The 16395-nt window shown below is 41.3% G+C and overlaps 1 protein-coding gene across 1 annotated transcript in view; it reads left to right on the forward strand.

Annotated features, from left to right (window-relative positions):
- Ziz (dedicator of cytokinesis protein Ziz) overlaps nt 1-16395 on the forward strand; it is an 82117-nt gene that overhangs the window by 61716 nt on the left and 4006 nt on the right. The window contains exons 29-35 of the mRNA XM_071597456.1: nt 121-332; nt 1549-1690; nt 6894-7156; nt 7931-8077; nt 9612-9876; nt 13277-13449; nt 14928-15052. Of these exons, the coding sequence (XP_071453557.1) occupies nt 121-332; nt 1549-1690; nt 6894-7156; nt 7931-8077; nt 9612-9876; nt 13277-13449; nt 14928-15052 (1327 nt within the window). The remainder of the gene's footprint in view (nt 1-120; nt 333-1548; nt 1691-6893; nt 7157-7930; nt 8078-9611; nt 9877-13276; nt 13450-14927; nt 15053-16395) is intronic.

Here is a 16395-nt window from a genome sequence, read left to right on the forward strand (position 1 = left end):
GCTTTTATATCACACTGTCACGTGTGTTGTTACGTACATGTTTGAATGTTTCATGTTTCAAGTATGATAATTAAGAATGTGTGCCCATTTTCATTTCATTGATTGTCCATTCCTTTCAAGTGTTCCCAAGGAAAGTGGCCGACCTCACAAAGAGGGTGCGCACGGTATTGGCGACAATGACACGTATGAGGGAGCATGGTGCGCACGACCCAGAGATGCTCACTGACATGCAGCACTCCCTTGCATCTTCGTATGCATCCATGCCGCAGCTGCGGCATGCCTGGCTCCACTCAATGGCAGTCTCCCACCAAAAGAACGACAACTTCTCGGAAGTACGTTTTCACTCATTAGTTGTATATTTGAGGCCTTTGTTAGCTTTTATTAAGACTTAAAGAGGCCTTATCTTGGCTGCGTAGGTTTTCGCGGCGTAGTACTCAGCATTGTCGGGTTTCACCGCGTCGTTGTTTGATTCAGACAACAGTTTCGCCGCTCATTGAAAGTTCGGATGAAGGAACACCTCCGGGCAACCACAAAAAAGCAGTTTCCCCTGTCGGCCATTTCAGAACACCAATGGAGTGAACTCGGTCACGAGATTTCATTCCAAAAAGCAAACATCATAGCCAAGGAGAGTAGATACTACCCGTAATTAATTAGGGAAGCTATTGAGATCGCAAAAAACCCAGAGAATATTAACAGAGATGAAGGCTACCATCTCCACAACGCGTGGAAGAGAGTTCTCCGGGAACGGACCAATCAGCGAGCAGCCACTAGACGGGACCACCTATATAAGGGTGGCAAAATTCCGAGTCCCTCATCTTCGACCTGAAGACACGGAATGCAACTTTGGCAAAACTGTTGTCTGAATCAAACAACGACGTGGTGAAACCCGACAATGCTGAGTACTTCAGGCCTTATCTTATTCAGATGGTTGGTAACTTCTGGATGAATATTCATCTGGTGAATTTTTATATAAATGAACCAGTTGCAAATGATGTTACTACTTCGATAAGCATGTTCAGAGTCTCTAAGTACTGTTTACATGTCAAAAATAGTAATTCTCACCTGAAGGAAATGCTTTTGCCAAAACTCAAACTTTGTCCAATTTGCTGCTGTGAATTTTTTCCCAATGAATGAGAGTTCATGAGGAGGAGGTTTCACTGCATGTATTTTTGTGCACTACGAGTTGTAGTTGCATTACACTTTACACTTTTAGTTTGGGAGACGATCTGATTGCCTCCTTGGTTTCAGCCACCTGCGGCTAGTCTCTGCCCTAGATCTTTGCTGATGCCTTGCCATATTTCATTTGTTTCTTCCACTTATGCTCACCATTTTCATCCTACTCTCATACATTTAATGCTGCTGTATCATATTTGTGTGTCCCTTTCCACATAGTTCATCAGTGAAACCTTTAAAGTAGCTGTGTGGAGAATTCCCTGTTATCATTTAGCTTTCCCGCATCCATATTGATGTCTGCCAGCCACTGCTTTTGTGTCATTGGCTGATTCAGAGCAAAGGGTTTGCCTTAGTCAAGTTTTCTCTTTCCCTCAGGGTGCCATGTGTCAGTTGCACGTGGCGGCTTTGATTGCCCAGTTCCTGAAGCAGCAGAACTTGCTCTCGTGGGGGGCTGAGTCGTTTGCTCTCATCTCTTCGAACATTGTGGTGGACGAGAAGGGACCAGAGCTGGACACAGGTAGGATTCATCCAAGTCAAGTGGGAGACCAATGGGTCATTTGACTTATGAGAGCTGCTATTTCTCACAATCATAACTATGACCTTCAAAAATTTGCATTCCATCATTTAGGAGTGATAGTTAGATATAAGAATGGCATGGTACATACTTCTAAATAATTTTTATGCCAATGAGAATTTTGATTTCCTTGAGGTCTTTTCCATGTATGCAATAAAAGCAGTCTCCTTCATACTCTACCCTAATTCTCTCATGTGGAACGCTCTATATTTGTTTTCATGTTCTGAATTGGAATTGACTATCATCATAAATACATCAGTAAATAAAATGAACTCTGGTTTAGATGCATACCTGGCATAGTCATCAAAATATCCTTTAAGGTAATGAAAGAGGACTTACCATTCCTAATTAATTAATCTTTGAAACTGGGCTCCTTGTACCACTTGCCACTTGCACCCTGTTTCAGATTCACCTGTTGGTGGACACTGCCACTCATTTATCCCACCTCAATTATCATTCCCAAGATGAATATGATGGACAATACAGAGATTTTGAGTCCTGGCAACTACGGGGCTCGGCCCAATTGGCCGTGTGTCGTGCCCGGCAGCGGGGGAGGCAAGGCTTCCGCGGTCGTCATCCCACGAAACCCTTGCAAGGGAAAACCAGCAGCAGCAGGACAGAAGACGCAGGAGAAGAAGACCAAATTAGTTAGAATAGGAACGTGGAATGTTAGGACAATGATGAGGACAGGGAAATTGGAGAATGTTAAGCGAGAGATGGAAAGGGGAAATATAGATATTTTAGGTCTATGCGAGGTGAGATGGAAAGATAGCGGGGATTACTGGAGTGATAATCATAGAACAGCGGCGGGGACGAGAGCCAACGAGGGGTCACCGTAGTATTAAATGAAGAGGTAGGAAGAAGCATAGTCAACATAGAGCAGGTAATGGATAGATTATTACTAGTAGAGATAAAAGCAGAACCGACGACCTTTGTTATTATTCAGGTATGCATGCCAACGAGCACCCATACGGAAGAAGAGTTCGAGAGGATATACGATCAATTAGAGGACATATTCGAGTGTGATCCTGCCGGAAAAAATTTGATAGTGATGGGGGATTGGAATGCGACGGTAGGCGAAGGAAGAGATGATGAGGTCAGGGACTACGGTTTAGGCACGAGGAATGACCGCGGGGAGAAAGCAATTGAGTTCTGCAGGAGACAGGGGTTAGTCATCACCAACACTTGGTTTAGACACCACAAAAGACGCAGGTATACATGGAAAATGCCAGGTGACTCAGAAAGGTATCAGCTAGATTATATCCGGTTAGATACAGGTTTAAGAATAGTGTGATAACTTCGCACAGCTTCCTGGGAGGGGATGCGGACTCTGACCACAATTTAGTTGTTATGAAATGTAGCGTACGTTTCAAAAAGATAAGGCAGGGGCGGCGAGTAAGAAAATGGAATGTAGAAGCATTAAATGGGTTGAAAAGGAAGGAATGCAAACAGGCGGTAGAGAAAATCATGGAGGATGGCAAAGGGCTTAGTACTATCGAAGAAAAATGGGAAATTATCAAGAAAGGGTTTTCTAAAGCCGCAAAAGACACTATTGGAACCGTTAACGCTAAAAGGACTAGGAAACCGTGGATCACGGATGAGATGATTACAAAGATGGATGAGCGGAGGAAATGGAAGAATGTAAATACAGAGTTAGGCAGAATGAAGTACAAAGAGTTAAACAATAAATTGAGGCGGGCAACAAATAGAGCAAAAGAAGCATGGTGGAAGACTCAGTGCGAGGATATGGAAAGTCTCCAGAGGAAGGGTGAAATCGGTGCGCTGTACAGCAAAGTTAAATCTTTATCGGGAAGTAAGAAAGGGAGATCTATGCTAACAGTTTGAGATAAGGCGGGTAAGGTAATAGTTGACAAAGGAAAGATCCAAGAGAGATGGAAGGAGTATATAGAAGAACTGTATAGTAAAGAACTTCGACCAACGAAGTTAGACATTGAAAAAGAATATGACGTAGAGGAAGATAGCTTAGGTCCAGGCATACTAGATGATGAGATAGAAAGGGCATTAAGGGAGATGAAACTAAATAAGGCCGTGGGAGTGGATAACATTCCCGCGGAACTTTTAAAAGGCTTAGGGAAATGTGGGAGGAAGAGGCTATATGGGCTGATCTGTAGTATTTATGAGGAGGGAATCTGGCCGGAAGACTTTGTGAGATCAGTTTTAGTTCCTATTCCGAAAAAGGTAAAGGCTACATCATGTGAGGACTACAGGACAATAAGTTTGATATCCTACACAGCAAAAGTTGTTCTCAGGATAATAAACAAAAGGATAGAGAGTAGGGCAAATGATTACTTAGGGGATGATCAGTTTAGGTTTAGGTAGGGGAGAGGTACGCGTGATGCCATTGCAGTAATGAGATTATTAATCGAGAGGAATATAGAATACAACCAGGAGGTATTTGCCTGTTTCGTAGATTTCAAAAAAGCGTTTGATAGAGTGAATTGGGAAAGCTAATGAGTATATTGCAGAAAATAGGAATAGATTGGAGGGAAAGGAGGCTAATCCATCACCTGTACATGTCTCAGACTGCTCAAGTGCGAGTGGGGAACGGGGAGTCCGGATGGGCAGTGTTAGGAAGAGGTGTAAGGCAGGGTTGCCCATTATCACCATTTGCTGTTCAGCCTATATGCAGAGGAAATGATTAAAGAGGCATGGGAAGAACTGGAGGTAGGAATGAAAGTGGGCGGTGAATTCGTAAAATCAGTTAGGTTTGCTGATGACCAAGCTTTAGTTTGTCAGTCAGCCAAGGGGTTGCAAGCATTGCTGAGTAAGTAGGACATTCAGTGCGACAGGTATGGGATGAGAATCAATATTAATAAAACAAAGGTTATGCGATTTTCTAGAAAGAAAAAGGCTAAGCTAAACATTAAAATAGGAGGGCAAAAACTAGAGCAAGTAGAACAGTTTACGTATCTCGGTAGTGTTTTGGACCAACACGGTCAAAGTAGTAGGGACGTAAGGAGAAGAATTGCACTAAGCAAAGAGGCTTTCACAAGGAGGAGGGAGTTGATGACAGGTACGTTGAGTAAGGATGTTAAGAAAAGACTCGTAAAAGCTTTGATATGGAGCGTAGCTATGTACGGCATGGAAACGTGGTCATTGGAGCAGGAGGATAGATGTAGACTGGAGGCTTTTGAAATGTGGGTGTGGGGAAGAATGGAGAAGGTGAAGTGGACAGAGAAGAAAACAAATGAGGAAGCACTGGGTATGGTGGGCGAAGAGAGGGGTTTGTTGGGAGAAATCCTGTGGAGGTAGAAGTGGATGAAGGGGGTATTGACCGGCAGCGGGATGTTGAAGACTGTAATTGAGGGGAGAATGTTAGGCAAACGGAGAAAGGGATGGAACAGGATAGGGATGTTGGACGGGATGAAGGGAGGAATAAAGTACTCAGAGCTGAAGAGGGACCTGATGTAGAGTAGGATGCTGTGTTTTGCTAGGGGTCACAAATTATTTAATTAGTAATTATGTCCATCCAAAAAACTACCTTAACCGGTAGAATACCTAATAATAGTAATAGACCCAATGGCCCAAGATGCCATGGTTTCCAAACAGTGGCTAAATAACCTTTGATCTCCGGTTTACTGGAGAAGCTGGTTGATAATTACCTGATTGAAAACTTAAGTTTTTACTTTACTTTGTTAAAATTACAAAAAAATATCATAATTAAGTTCATTGTAAAGAACTGTTTGATTTGACGCCAAATGGTGGGCAAATATGCTGTATGTTAGAAATTTGTCTCGATAAATTGGTTGAAGGTACTTGACAACCCCTGGAGGAAATACCCTTGTGGGTGGAGGATAATGATGGTGAGGGTAGGAGACAGGTGAGAAAGAAGGAAGGAAATGGAAGAACAATGAATAGAGAGGGACAAGGAAAGGAGAAGGAATTGCAGAGATAGGACAGTAGAGGAAGAACGTCGGAACGATGAATTCAAAGAACCGTGGAAGAAGCCGTGACTAATTTTTGATGGAGTCTTCCGCTAATATGCCTTTTGGCGCAACAATTTTCAGAGGTGAAAAATCATTCACCTTGACTGGGTTTTGAACCTGGTTCCCTCCAAATCCGGCCGAGTGCTTTAGCCAGTTAAGCTATTGAGGTGTCCTCTTACACTCCATAATCAGAACTATGGGTAAAGCACTCTCAGGACATTGAGCAAGTAAAGGCAACTCTGAGATTTGGCTGAAAGGAGCAAGTGGAAGTAAGCACAGTGAAGGAAGGGGTGGGAACAACTATTTTGTGAGGGCAGAGGGGGAGCAGGAAGGCAGACTCCCCCACTCGCTGTGAATCCCAGTTGGTGCCTTCTAAGTCACTCACTGCATTTTCCACCTTCCACTCCCCCTTTCTCCTCTGCCCATGTGCCTCGGGTTCTGCGCTATAGTCCAGAAGACATTTGAACATGATAGTTAAATGTTACTGAAGTGTGTAACCACAAATCCCATGCCTTAGAACATTGAGAATGATTTTGTTTTCTTTCTCTATACTCTATTTTGCTATCATTCTGATGTTTTCCGTGAGACATTCATTCTCTTTAACCCTGATGTTCGTTCATGAAATGTGTGAACTCAGAATATTTTTGAATGGGCTATTGAATTTTCATTGCCATCAAAAAATCATTCTAAATCAATGGGGGAAACTAATTAATGATACATTGCACTAAAAAGATCAGGATTTATAATAATCCAAGGACAGCAGAAAGACTTAAACTATATATACAGCTTGTGTGAGTGTGAAAATAAATGAAGTTATTTCACTCATTAATTCATCAAGCTAATTGGCAAGCATCATCACTAATATTGTCTACTTCTTATGTTCAAAATTAATGTATTTCAATGGTGGAAATAAAATATTACAGTCTACAAGTGCCAATTTCATCAAGCACATCAATTTATTTAGTTTTATGGTACAATAGTAATTTTTCTCATGGGAAATACAGCAATCTGGCTTGTGAGTACTGGGTGTTTACCTGTATCTAAAGCACTGATGGAATAAAGAGTCATTGAACACTTTTTATGCCCATCTGGCATTAATACTGAACAGTGACTTTAGATACATTAGCGCAATACAGGCCTTCAATCCAATGTTTGATGGTGAGATGGGGTGATACCATGCGTTGAATCATTTCTTCCAGGCTCAGCGGACACATCGTATTCCGAGGACGCTTTGCTGAGGCAGGTGGAGCTGTGCGCGGAGTGGATAAGGAAGGCAGAGCGCTATGAGCTCCTTGGGCCCCTCTATCGCCTCGTGCTTCCCATCTACGAGAGGCGCCGGCAGTACGATGCCCTTGCTGCTGCCTACAGCAACCTCGCCCTGTCCTGCTCCAAGATCATCGAAGTGGAGCGCTCAGGCCGTCGCCTCCTGGGCACTTACTTCCGTGTGGCATTCTATGGCCGAGTGAGTACCACGCTTCCTCTCATGGGTTTACCATTGCTCAGTTGTTTCTTAGTTATTTGCAAGATTCTTGTATTGCCAAAGGAAGTATTTAAGTTCAAAGAATTTTTGTCAAGGCTCACTTCCAGAAAATAACTCGTCGTAGAAAATAATCCTCATTCTAGGTGATGGAGGTGTTTGTGATCCTGACTGGTATTTAAAATTAAGATTCTCATTAATGTCAGGAGTAGGGAAGTAGTCCTTTCAGGGGTAGGCGACAAAGGGTCGAGGTCATAGGTGTGTGTGTGCACATAATTGGCAGAGGGAGGACTTTCGGGAGGGATGGTGGTGGGAAACTCGGTGGTAGGGCACTCTGATGATGAAAGTCACAAAGATATCAATCCCGCAGTATGGTATCATCCCCTCTAAAGGGCATCGAGTACCCTCTACACATGTAGCTCCCCAAGTACACATTGGGATTCCTACGGAAAGTTCTCCAATAGCTTGGGTTCAAACTCTTGGGGTGAATTCATCCCAACCGTTGGACTGAGAAGCCAATAAACTAACCCCTGAACCAGTGTGGTACTGTGTCAGGGATCAGTCATGGAAATGGTTTTCAGGCTCTTCTATTTCCTTGAAAATCTCTCTGTTATCCTATAATAAATGACGAAGTTGCATAACTGAAGGATAACACCCTTTTTAATTGTGTGTGTGTGTGTTGAATAAATGAAAGTTATTAATGAAATGCAATGCCCATTGGTTGGGAGATTTGAGTTGGTAATCCTCTCTCGTGAGCAGGCCAGTCCGTGGGAGAAGAGGGGTGTGGAGTATGTGTATCATGAGCCCAAAGTGACTCCGCTGGCGGAGGTATCGGAGCGTCTGCGGCAGCAACACAGCGACCGCCATGGAGCAGACTCTGTCCGATTGGTGATGGAATCGCAGAGTGTAAGTTGGCATTCATTCGGCCATGCTCCTTCGGGAGGCTTATTTCAGGGATGGAGGCATCAAAAAAACTCTTGAAGCCATTTTGCTGGGAATCCAGTCCCTGTGTTCAAAGGTTCCACACGAGGGATGGCCCGGTAGGGTTGTCTCTATCCACTTGTCTGTGCTCCTCCCCCTCAATTTCCCTTCCTTCCCCCATGCCTCCTAATCCAACTTAGTCAAACCATAGAGGAGAAGAAGAGAGAGAGAGAGAGATAGGTGCAAGTGTGCTAGACAATGCAATCGCTGCAATTCACATAAAAAGTCGTGTTTCCATCAAAAAGGTACATTGAAACTTAAACTAAATGACTCCAGGACAAATTTGTTGTAATTTTTTTTACTATTTTGCTCAATTTTTGTTTTATCCACTTATCAGTGGTAATAAACCTTGTGGCAATGTAATGCCTTGAAACCATGGTGTGCACACTAAAAAGTAAAGGAAAGGTTGTACATGATTTAGTAGAGCAGCTAGTATACAATATTCCATTATCTGATGGTAGATATTCCTTTGGTCCCAGTAAGAGGTGTCCCCCTCCCGGCGCCCCCCACCCTGCTGTGTGGCCTCACTGTAGTATTGCTGCAGAAGACTGCTCAATGTCTTCTTCAACATTATCGGTTGGTGTTGTTATGGTCAGAGTGAGTCACCATGTAGCATCTTATTCATGTTTACTGCTGAATGATTTCAAAACTGGAAAGCCTCTAATAGCTGTAAAATTATGTGGATAGCATTCTTTAAATCTCTATTGTTTAAGCAAAATGTGTGTGAAGAAAGAGGCTTTCTTCACACACAACTCTCACTCTCTTTCTGAAGGCTGCACCAAAAGTTTTAGGATGCAAGAGGTAATTGACCTTAATGTAATTGTTTTGTCAGTAAATTCATTCACTCTGATAGTATTAATTTGAGATCTGCTAAATGTTTTGAGAAGGCTAAGCAAAACTTGGATTATGGTTATGATTAAGACAAGCCTAAGTAGTTAGCCATAAGATATGTGCAGAGTTTTTACATAATATGCCTCTAGAAAGATAGCTTTAATAAATGTTAAGCTGAGTTTTAATATATTAATAATTATGCAGAATTTTCATTGACCTGCAAATACCGCACCCATAAGCCCTGCAGCTAATAGAAGCCCTACTTCAATTGAAAAGTATTTTTGGCACATATTGAGAATATCGAGCTCCATCTACAATGAAATGTTTATTTAATTAGAAAAAAGTCAACTCTCAATCTTCAATATAAAATGAAAGAAAAGGACTGTTTTCTCAAAAATATTTTCTTCAAATGAGCTTCCTTATTACTGCTTCGTGGGTATCTCTCAATCTCAGTGAGAGGTAAACATTTCCATCGTCCATTGTATTTGAAATTATGATTACCTACCACCCTCTCTCTCTCTTTCCCTCCGTTGTGCTGCAATAAAGATCTTGGGGGTTTGAATAGCCCTTGAGAGATTGCCTGGGGCCACCCTAATTAATACTCTGCAAACTGATGTTGCTCTTGCAGCTGGATCCCGAGAGCTTGGACCCAAAACTGGCCCACATCCAAGTGACACACGTCGTGCCTTACTTTGAGGCTGAGGGGGGGGGAGGTGGAGGTTTAGGGGGGCGAGGGGTGGCGGAGGGCCCCCCGTGGCTGGCTCGTGTCACCTCGTTTGATCGCCACCACGACATCCGTCACTTTGTGTTTGAGACTCCATTTGTGGAGGGAGGTGGAGGGACACGCTCGGAGGAGCTCCACCTGCAGTGGAAGAGGAAGACCATCCTGACGAGTGAGTAGCTCCGTTCCGTGGCTCCTCGATCCGTGGCACTGCTCTGGCCCTCCTTTGCTTGGCTTCTTGCGTGAGTGATGCGTGGCAATTAGTCCCTTCCTTTTATCTTCCAGTTTGTCTGAGCCCATCCTTGTCGAATTGTTAGAAGAAGAAGTTTAAGGAGCACGAAAAGTGTATCCCAAAAAATAATTTGTCGTATTTTTCTTCGTGAGTGGGTCTGTCAGCATTGTCTCGAAACCGCATTGTAGTGCCATAACTGTTTCAAGTTATGTTGTCTGAATTGTGATCATTCAAAAATTCATTATTTATACATTATTTATTTTATTGTGGACCTCCTTTGAAGTGCCCTGTAATGTAATGTGAAAGTTTGTAAAATTAAGAATGTGATTCTTATTAGTTTGCAATAAAGCCCAGTTCTCTTACTATCTGATAAGAATGACATCTGGGAATGAAATACAGTTTAATCTTATGTTTCAGAAACCTGTTTGGTTGTTTCTTATGGGCAGATATTCCGAAAGACAATTATTTCGGTGAAATGGAACAAGTAGCACTCTGTAAAATGAAAAAAAATAAGCCTGAAAACCTTCGAAAGGGCAAATTTGTTTTTCTCATAATCACAACCTTCATTAAGGCATCATGCAATGCTTATGGCTTTTTTATAGTAATGACTGTTACATCTGTTTCATTTATGGGATATGTGATGTGAAAGACAGAATTGAATAAAAATGCCTGTGGAGGATTGTTCCGACATTTGGAGAAAAATTTCCCATCGTTCACATTTGGATGTGCCCGTACCTTTCCTAATGAAATAGAAGTTGACCAAGAGATGTGTTTAGATGAAATACAAAGTCTAATGAAAAAGTATCCCACCTATAGTTTTCCAGTAAACAGTATCCGTGTCACTGTCTCCTCCCACTGCGCATAGTTATGCCACCCCAGCGCCATTGGAAAATTCAAGGCCTGTTCGTTTCTTTACAGCCCTTGTAGATGTATCCCTAATTTTTAGTCGGGTCAGTCATCAGACAGCAATGCTGAAGGGTGCTAGTTTAGGTGTTAGAATTTGTGAAAATATCAATTAATGGATGGAGTAAAAGTTGTTAAATCATGAATATTTCAATTTCTATTTTGTTTTGCTGTATATATTTCGGGCCCACAGTTTGTTTGCATATGAATGAAAGTTTTGGATGTACACTTTTATTGCTGTCATCTTAGAAAATAAATATAAATAGCATGAAATGTTACCCCTGCAATAGTGACAAAGTAAACATCCTGCGCAAAAAAGGTGTTAATTTTGGAACTTAGCAAATTAGTAAACTTATGTACATTACATTTAACATCCATAGATGCCTATATTTGTTCAAGCGTACATTATGAGCATTCATATGACATTATGTTTTGAGGTATGTTTCCATCTAAATTAATTGTTCCAGATAGGTTGAAGGGTAAGAGCCTGACAAAAGGTAGTCTGCCCAGCATCTGCTCCTCAGTAAGGTTGTTGGAAAGGCGTCTGACCCCAGGGGGTGGCCACTGAGTGATGGTGTCACATTAAAAACACTGTTTTGAGAAAGGCAGCGGGAAAACACCACATTTTTTAATGCCATGCTACTAAAATGGACATAGATCAGAGTATGAGTCCTGGCAACTATGGGCTTTGGCCTGATGAACAGTGTGTTGTGTGTGGAAACAAGGCAAGGCTTCTGCAATGAACATCTCCCAAAACCCAAGCCAAATAAAATTGGCAGGTGTAGCATAGGAAATGAAGATATTTTAGGGACATGTGAAATGAGATACCAAGTTAAAGCAGGGATTACTAGAGTAATAGTTCTATAGTAAATAAGCCTGGTCTTTGTTCATCTCTATTGGCTACCAAGCAATCGTAGGAAGGAAGAAGTTGACTAGGTGTAAGATCAATTAGAGGAAATAGTTGCGGGTAGTCTTGGAAGTTAATTTGATAAAGATGCGGGATTGGTACTTGAAGAGATTGAAGAAGGAGAGATTGAGGTAAGGGAGTATAGTTATGACTACAGGTAAGAAGTGACAGAGTTCTGCTGGAGACAGGGTTTAATTATAATGAACATTTGGTGAAAACACCACAATAGGCATAGGTATACCTGAAAATGGCCCAGCATTAAAAATAAATATCAGACTATATTATGGGTAGGCACAGGTTTAAGAACAGAGTTTCCGAGGAGCAGATTTGAATCAGATGATAATTTGTTATTAATGAAGTGTGATGTCAGAATCAAGGGAAAATGGTTGAGGAAATGGAGCATAGAAGCATTGACCAGGAGTGACAAGAAAGGAATATATGCAAGCTGAGGGAGGAAAGGGAGCTGTGTGTTAGGGAAAAAAAATGTGAAAATGAAAAAAGGGATGTCGAAAACTGCAAACGAAACAATATGAACAGTAAATTGGAAAAGGATGAGGAAAGCTTGGATTTAGGATGAAATGAATAGTTAGAGAGAAGAGGGAAGGAAATGGAATAATGTAAAACCAGATTTAGGTAGAAGGAAGTATAAAGAGTAAGAATAATAAACGGAGGTGAGAAACTAATAGGGTGGAAGAAGGATGGTGGAGAATGTAGTTGGAACTTGGAAAGTTCCCAGAGGAAGGGTGGAATTGGTGCACTGTACATGGAGGGAGGAAGGAAGTATTTGGAGTTTAAGAGGGGCCTCTATGTTGCCAGATGTCAGGTTGTGTTTTGTTAAGAGAGACAAGGAAATGTATCATTGTACCGTTGCATAGTCTCCATTCATCCAAAACCCATTTTAACCAGTATAACCCCAACAATTGCGACTGGTGAATTTACTGTTAAAAAACTCTAGAATTTACTGTCAAAAATCTTTTGGGTTTTCTTAAAAAAAATTGACTCTACTCTCAAATACTTATTGAAGAAGCTAGCTGGATCACAGTGCACATTATTTCTTTGAAATAAACATGACATAAATGGAGAAGAAGAGAGAAATTTTTAAGAGAAATCCTTGGAGAGAAATCAGTTGATCAACTTGAAGGTGCACGAAGATGCAAGCTCATTGCAATCAGATATTCTCATTTTGCATCTGCATCTTGAAGCAAGCAGCAAACTCACAGGCATTTTGCAATGCACATAATGTCACTTGTTTACTGCTGTTCAGCTCTGATGATTCATTTTGCTGGAACCCAAGAAATTCCTTTTACGCCCCAATAGAACAATAAGGATTTAAAGTACTTGCAATTGATCTTTTTCTATTAAATTAATTATGGTCCTGTGTAAAGTTTAAATATCACTGATCTCCATCTGTAGGTTGAGAACTATGGACCCTGGTTGCATTCGAAAAAACTAGTGAGGAATCTTATCTTCTTGACAAAATCAAGTTGAAAGAATGTTGGTAATTTATATTGGCCTTGTTTACCGTTTCAGCGGAGTATTCATTCCCGTACATGAAGAAGCGCATCCTCGTGGTTGAGAAAAGAGAAGAGAATCTGAGTCCCATCGAAGTAGCGGTGGATGAAATGAGAATGCGAGTGGCGGAACTGCAGGAAGTCGTCTCCTCAACGCCCACCGATGCAAAGAAACTGCAGCTCCGTTTGCAGGCAAGTAGCCATTAAATTGCATGAAACAATTTGCAAATGCGTGCATCCCTCAATGCCGAATATATGCTCATTCTTCATTGAATGCAATGGAAGTTGACTGCCCTTTCACCTCTGTGCTTCCTTGCAAGATTATCATCTTTGCTCCTACATGACACTGACTATTTTAGGTGCTTCTGTCTTAAGTTGATCCGACCTGCCACTTCTCTGGAGGGACATGTAGAGAACCCATAGAATTTGTCACATAGACAAGTATTTGGCCTATAGAAAAAATCACAGGAAAAATTGGTAATTTATTTGGATTCTCACGTGGCATGTGGATAATATTTGGTGTTGAATAGAGTGCAAGTGAATCCAAAACCCTTTCATCAGTTGCTTGCTTTGTTTTACATCTACATCTACACAATACCCCGCAAGCCGCCGCAAGGGCGTGTGGCGGGGGTGTTAGGTCACCAACCGTAAAAAGGAAAAATACCACATGCAAAAAAACAACACGGAAAATTACACCCACAGCAGCGCACACACTCATGCAAAAATCCCTTCATCCAATACTCATGCAAACACATATACCGCAAAACAACTAAAAAACTGCACCCCATGATGCAGCACGAAAGCCATCCTACAACACGGAAGCCAGGACACAACAAGCAAGAAAGTGAAACATCACTACCACATGAAAATGCACCACGAAACACTCTACCCCCAAAGAGTCTGTAAAAGGCAAGGGTTTTACATCTGAAAAAAAATGATATTATTGTTATTTTGTCAATATAATACCTAGGTTCAACAGGGCTATCCTTCATTCTCTTTCCAGTCACATTTTCATAAAAATCTAATGGTAAAGTTGCCTAAAAATATAGCAGTACCTAATATTAGTAGAATGTTTCATTGTTATCTCTCATAAAAAAATTGAACAATTTTACAATCTACCATAACCTTCACTGCTATAAAATAAGTGATATGCCAGATATCAATGCTGTCCTTCGAGGAAAAGTGTGAATCATGTGATTGATCTAATTCATGTGTAATCATTCACTCATGTTTGGTGGCCCAAAACATTTGGTGTGAATGTTAAATCGGAAAAAAAACTACCCTTCTAATGGAAATCTCATATTTTTATCCTTCCCACCAGTAAATAGTATGATAGACACTGGAAAATGTGTTCCTATTCCTTAATGATGCTCTTGGAGAGTGGAACACATTTAACGCTCTGTTTTTGTCATTCCTTAGGGAATTACCTTGATCAACATATTTTCTGACCCTCCTGATGCAATTGAATTGTGCAAAGAGGAAGGTTTATTCTGAGTTCAGATGTAGTTTAGTACGATTAATATGTAGCCACTTGGTCACTTACATTTGTTTGGTATTGTACTGTTAAATGTACTTTATTTTGTATATTTTTTATGGGCAATGCTGGCTATAATGGAGAACAAACACATCCAGGATCCATTTCACTCTTGACATTCGAAATTGCTTTCCAGGGCAGTGTATGTGTTCAAGTGAATGCTGGCCCTCTTGCGTATGCCAAGGCTTTCCTGGATACGTCGAAAGCTGATGAGAGCACATTTCCAGAGGACAAGCTGGACCAGCTGAGAGAGATATTTGTGTAAGTTTGTATCAATTTGGGAATCATCAGTTAGTTGTATTGATTGCAATCACTCGTGTTAGTCACAAGATCTCATCCCCAAAATAACTGGAGTCTCTCTCATGGATGAATTGCTTCTTGTGTGCATAATCCATTTTTTCTGTTACATGTGGGCCACCCACTAGATTAGGAGTAGCTTTGTGAGGCATGATGATCTTCATAGAAAGAAAGAGATTATATATTGATAGAAATGAGCTCTTACGGCTAGTAATATATAATAAATGTGAAACTCAGAACTCAAAACTGTTTACGGCTATTGGAGTTTCACATTTATTATATAAAGAGATTATAGTTTAAGAGAAACGCTATATTTTCTTACCTGGTTTTTGACTATTCTGTCATTATCAAGTGAGTGCAATAATAAGCAAGCAGTCAAAGCACAAGTCAGTAAATGTACCATTTGCATGATCTATGCCAGAACTCTTCTTCATTTACCGCAAATTTTCAATTTTTGTTGCACAAGTAACTGCCTCTAAGTTCATACAGTTCAAACAATGGGTAGTTGAAAACAAAGTACGAGGGTCATCCGGAAAGTAGTACCCGTTCGTGAAATAAAGACACAAAAGTAAATATTAACAAACATAAAAAATTTTATTTGAAAGAGGATACTTTAAACTACTTCTCAACATAATCTCCAAGCAAATTAAGGCATTTGTCATAACGTGTGACAAGTTTCTGTATTCCTGCTGCATAGTCCTTCGCCGCCAGCTCATTGAGATACGCGAGGGACCCATCTTGCACAAATTTTTGCATAATGCAGATGGTGTTTAACAATTTCATGAACAATTGTTCGAGAAACATTGGGAAAATGCTCACAGATGTCATCAATTGTGACGCGCCGATCGTTCCTCACGAATTCGTCAACTGAGCTCACCAGTTGGTCTGTAATGACAGACGGTCTCCCCAAACGCTCATCGTCGTGTGTGTTCCCCCTCCCCATGTTGAAGTTGCGACACCACCGCCGAACAGACGACTCGTCCATTACATTGTCTCCATACACCTCCTTTAATTGGCGATGAATATCACATGGGCGAACGTTTCTTGCATTGAGGAATTTAATCACTGCCCTCACTTCACAACTGGCGGCGTTCTCAATTTTTTTAAACATTGTAAACAATCACAGAAACAACACAGGCAATGCTAGCGTCACGCAACTTGGCTCAGAGAAGGCAGACAAGCCACTGAAGCTATCTGACCTCGTCCAGCGGCTACTCGCGTCGTCAGCACTTCATGCGGCACGAACGGGTACTACTTTCCGGATGACCCTCGTACGTGGGTTGTTCAATACGTCCTTAGGAAAAAAT

Source organism: Hetaerina americana, unplaced genomic scaffold (assembly GCF_022747635.1).
Source record: "Hetaerina americana unplaced genomic scaffold, ioHetAmer1.1.p SCAF_9, whole genome shotgun sequence".
Taxonomy (NCBI): Eukaryota; Metazoa; Arthropoda; class Insecta; order Odonata; family Calopterygidae; genus Hetaerina; species Hetaerina americana.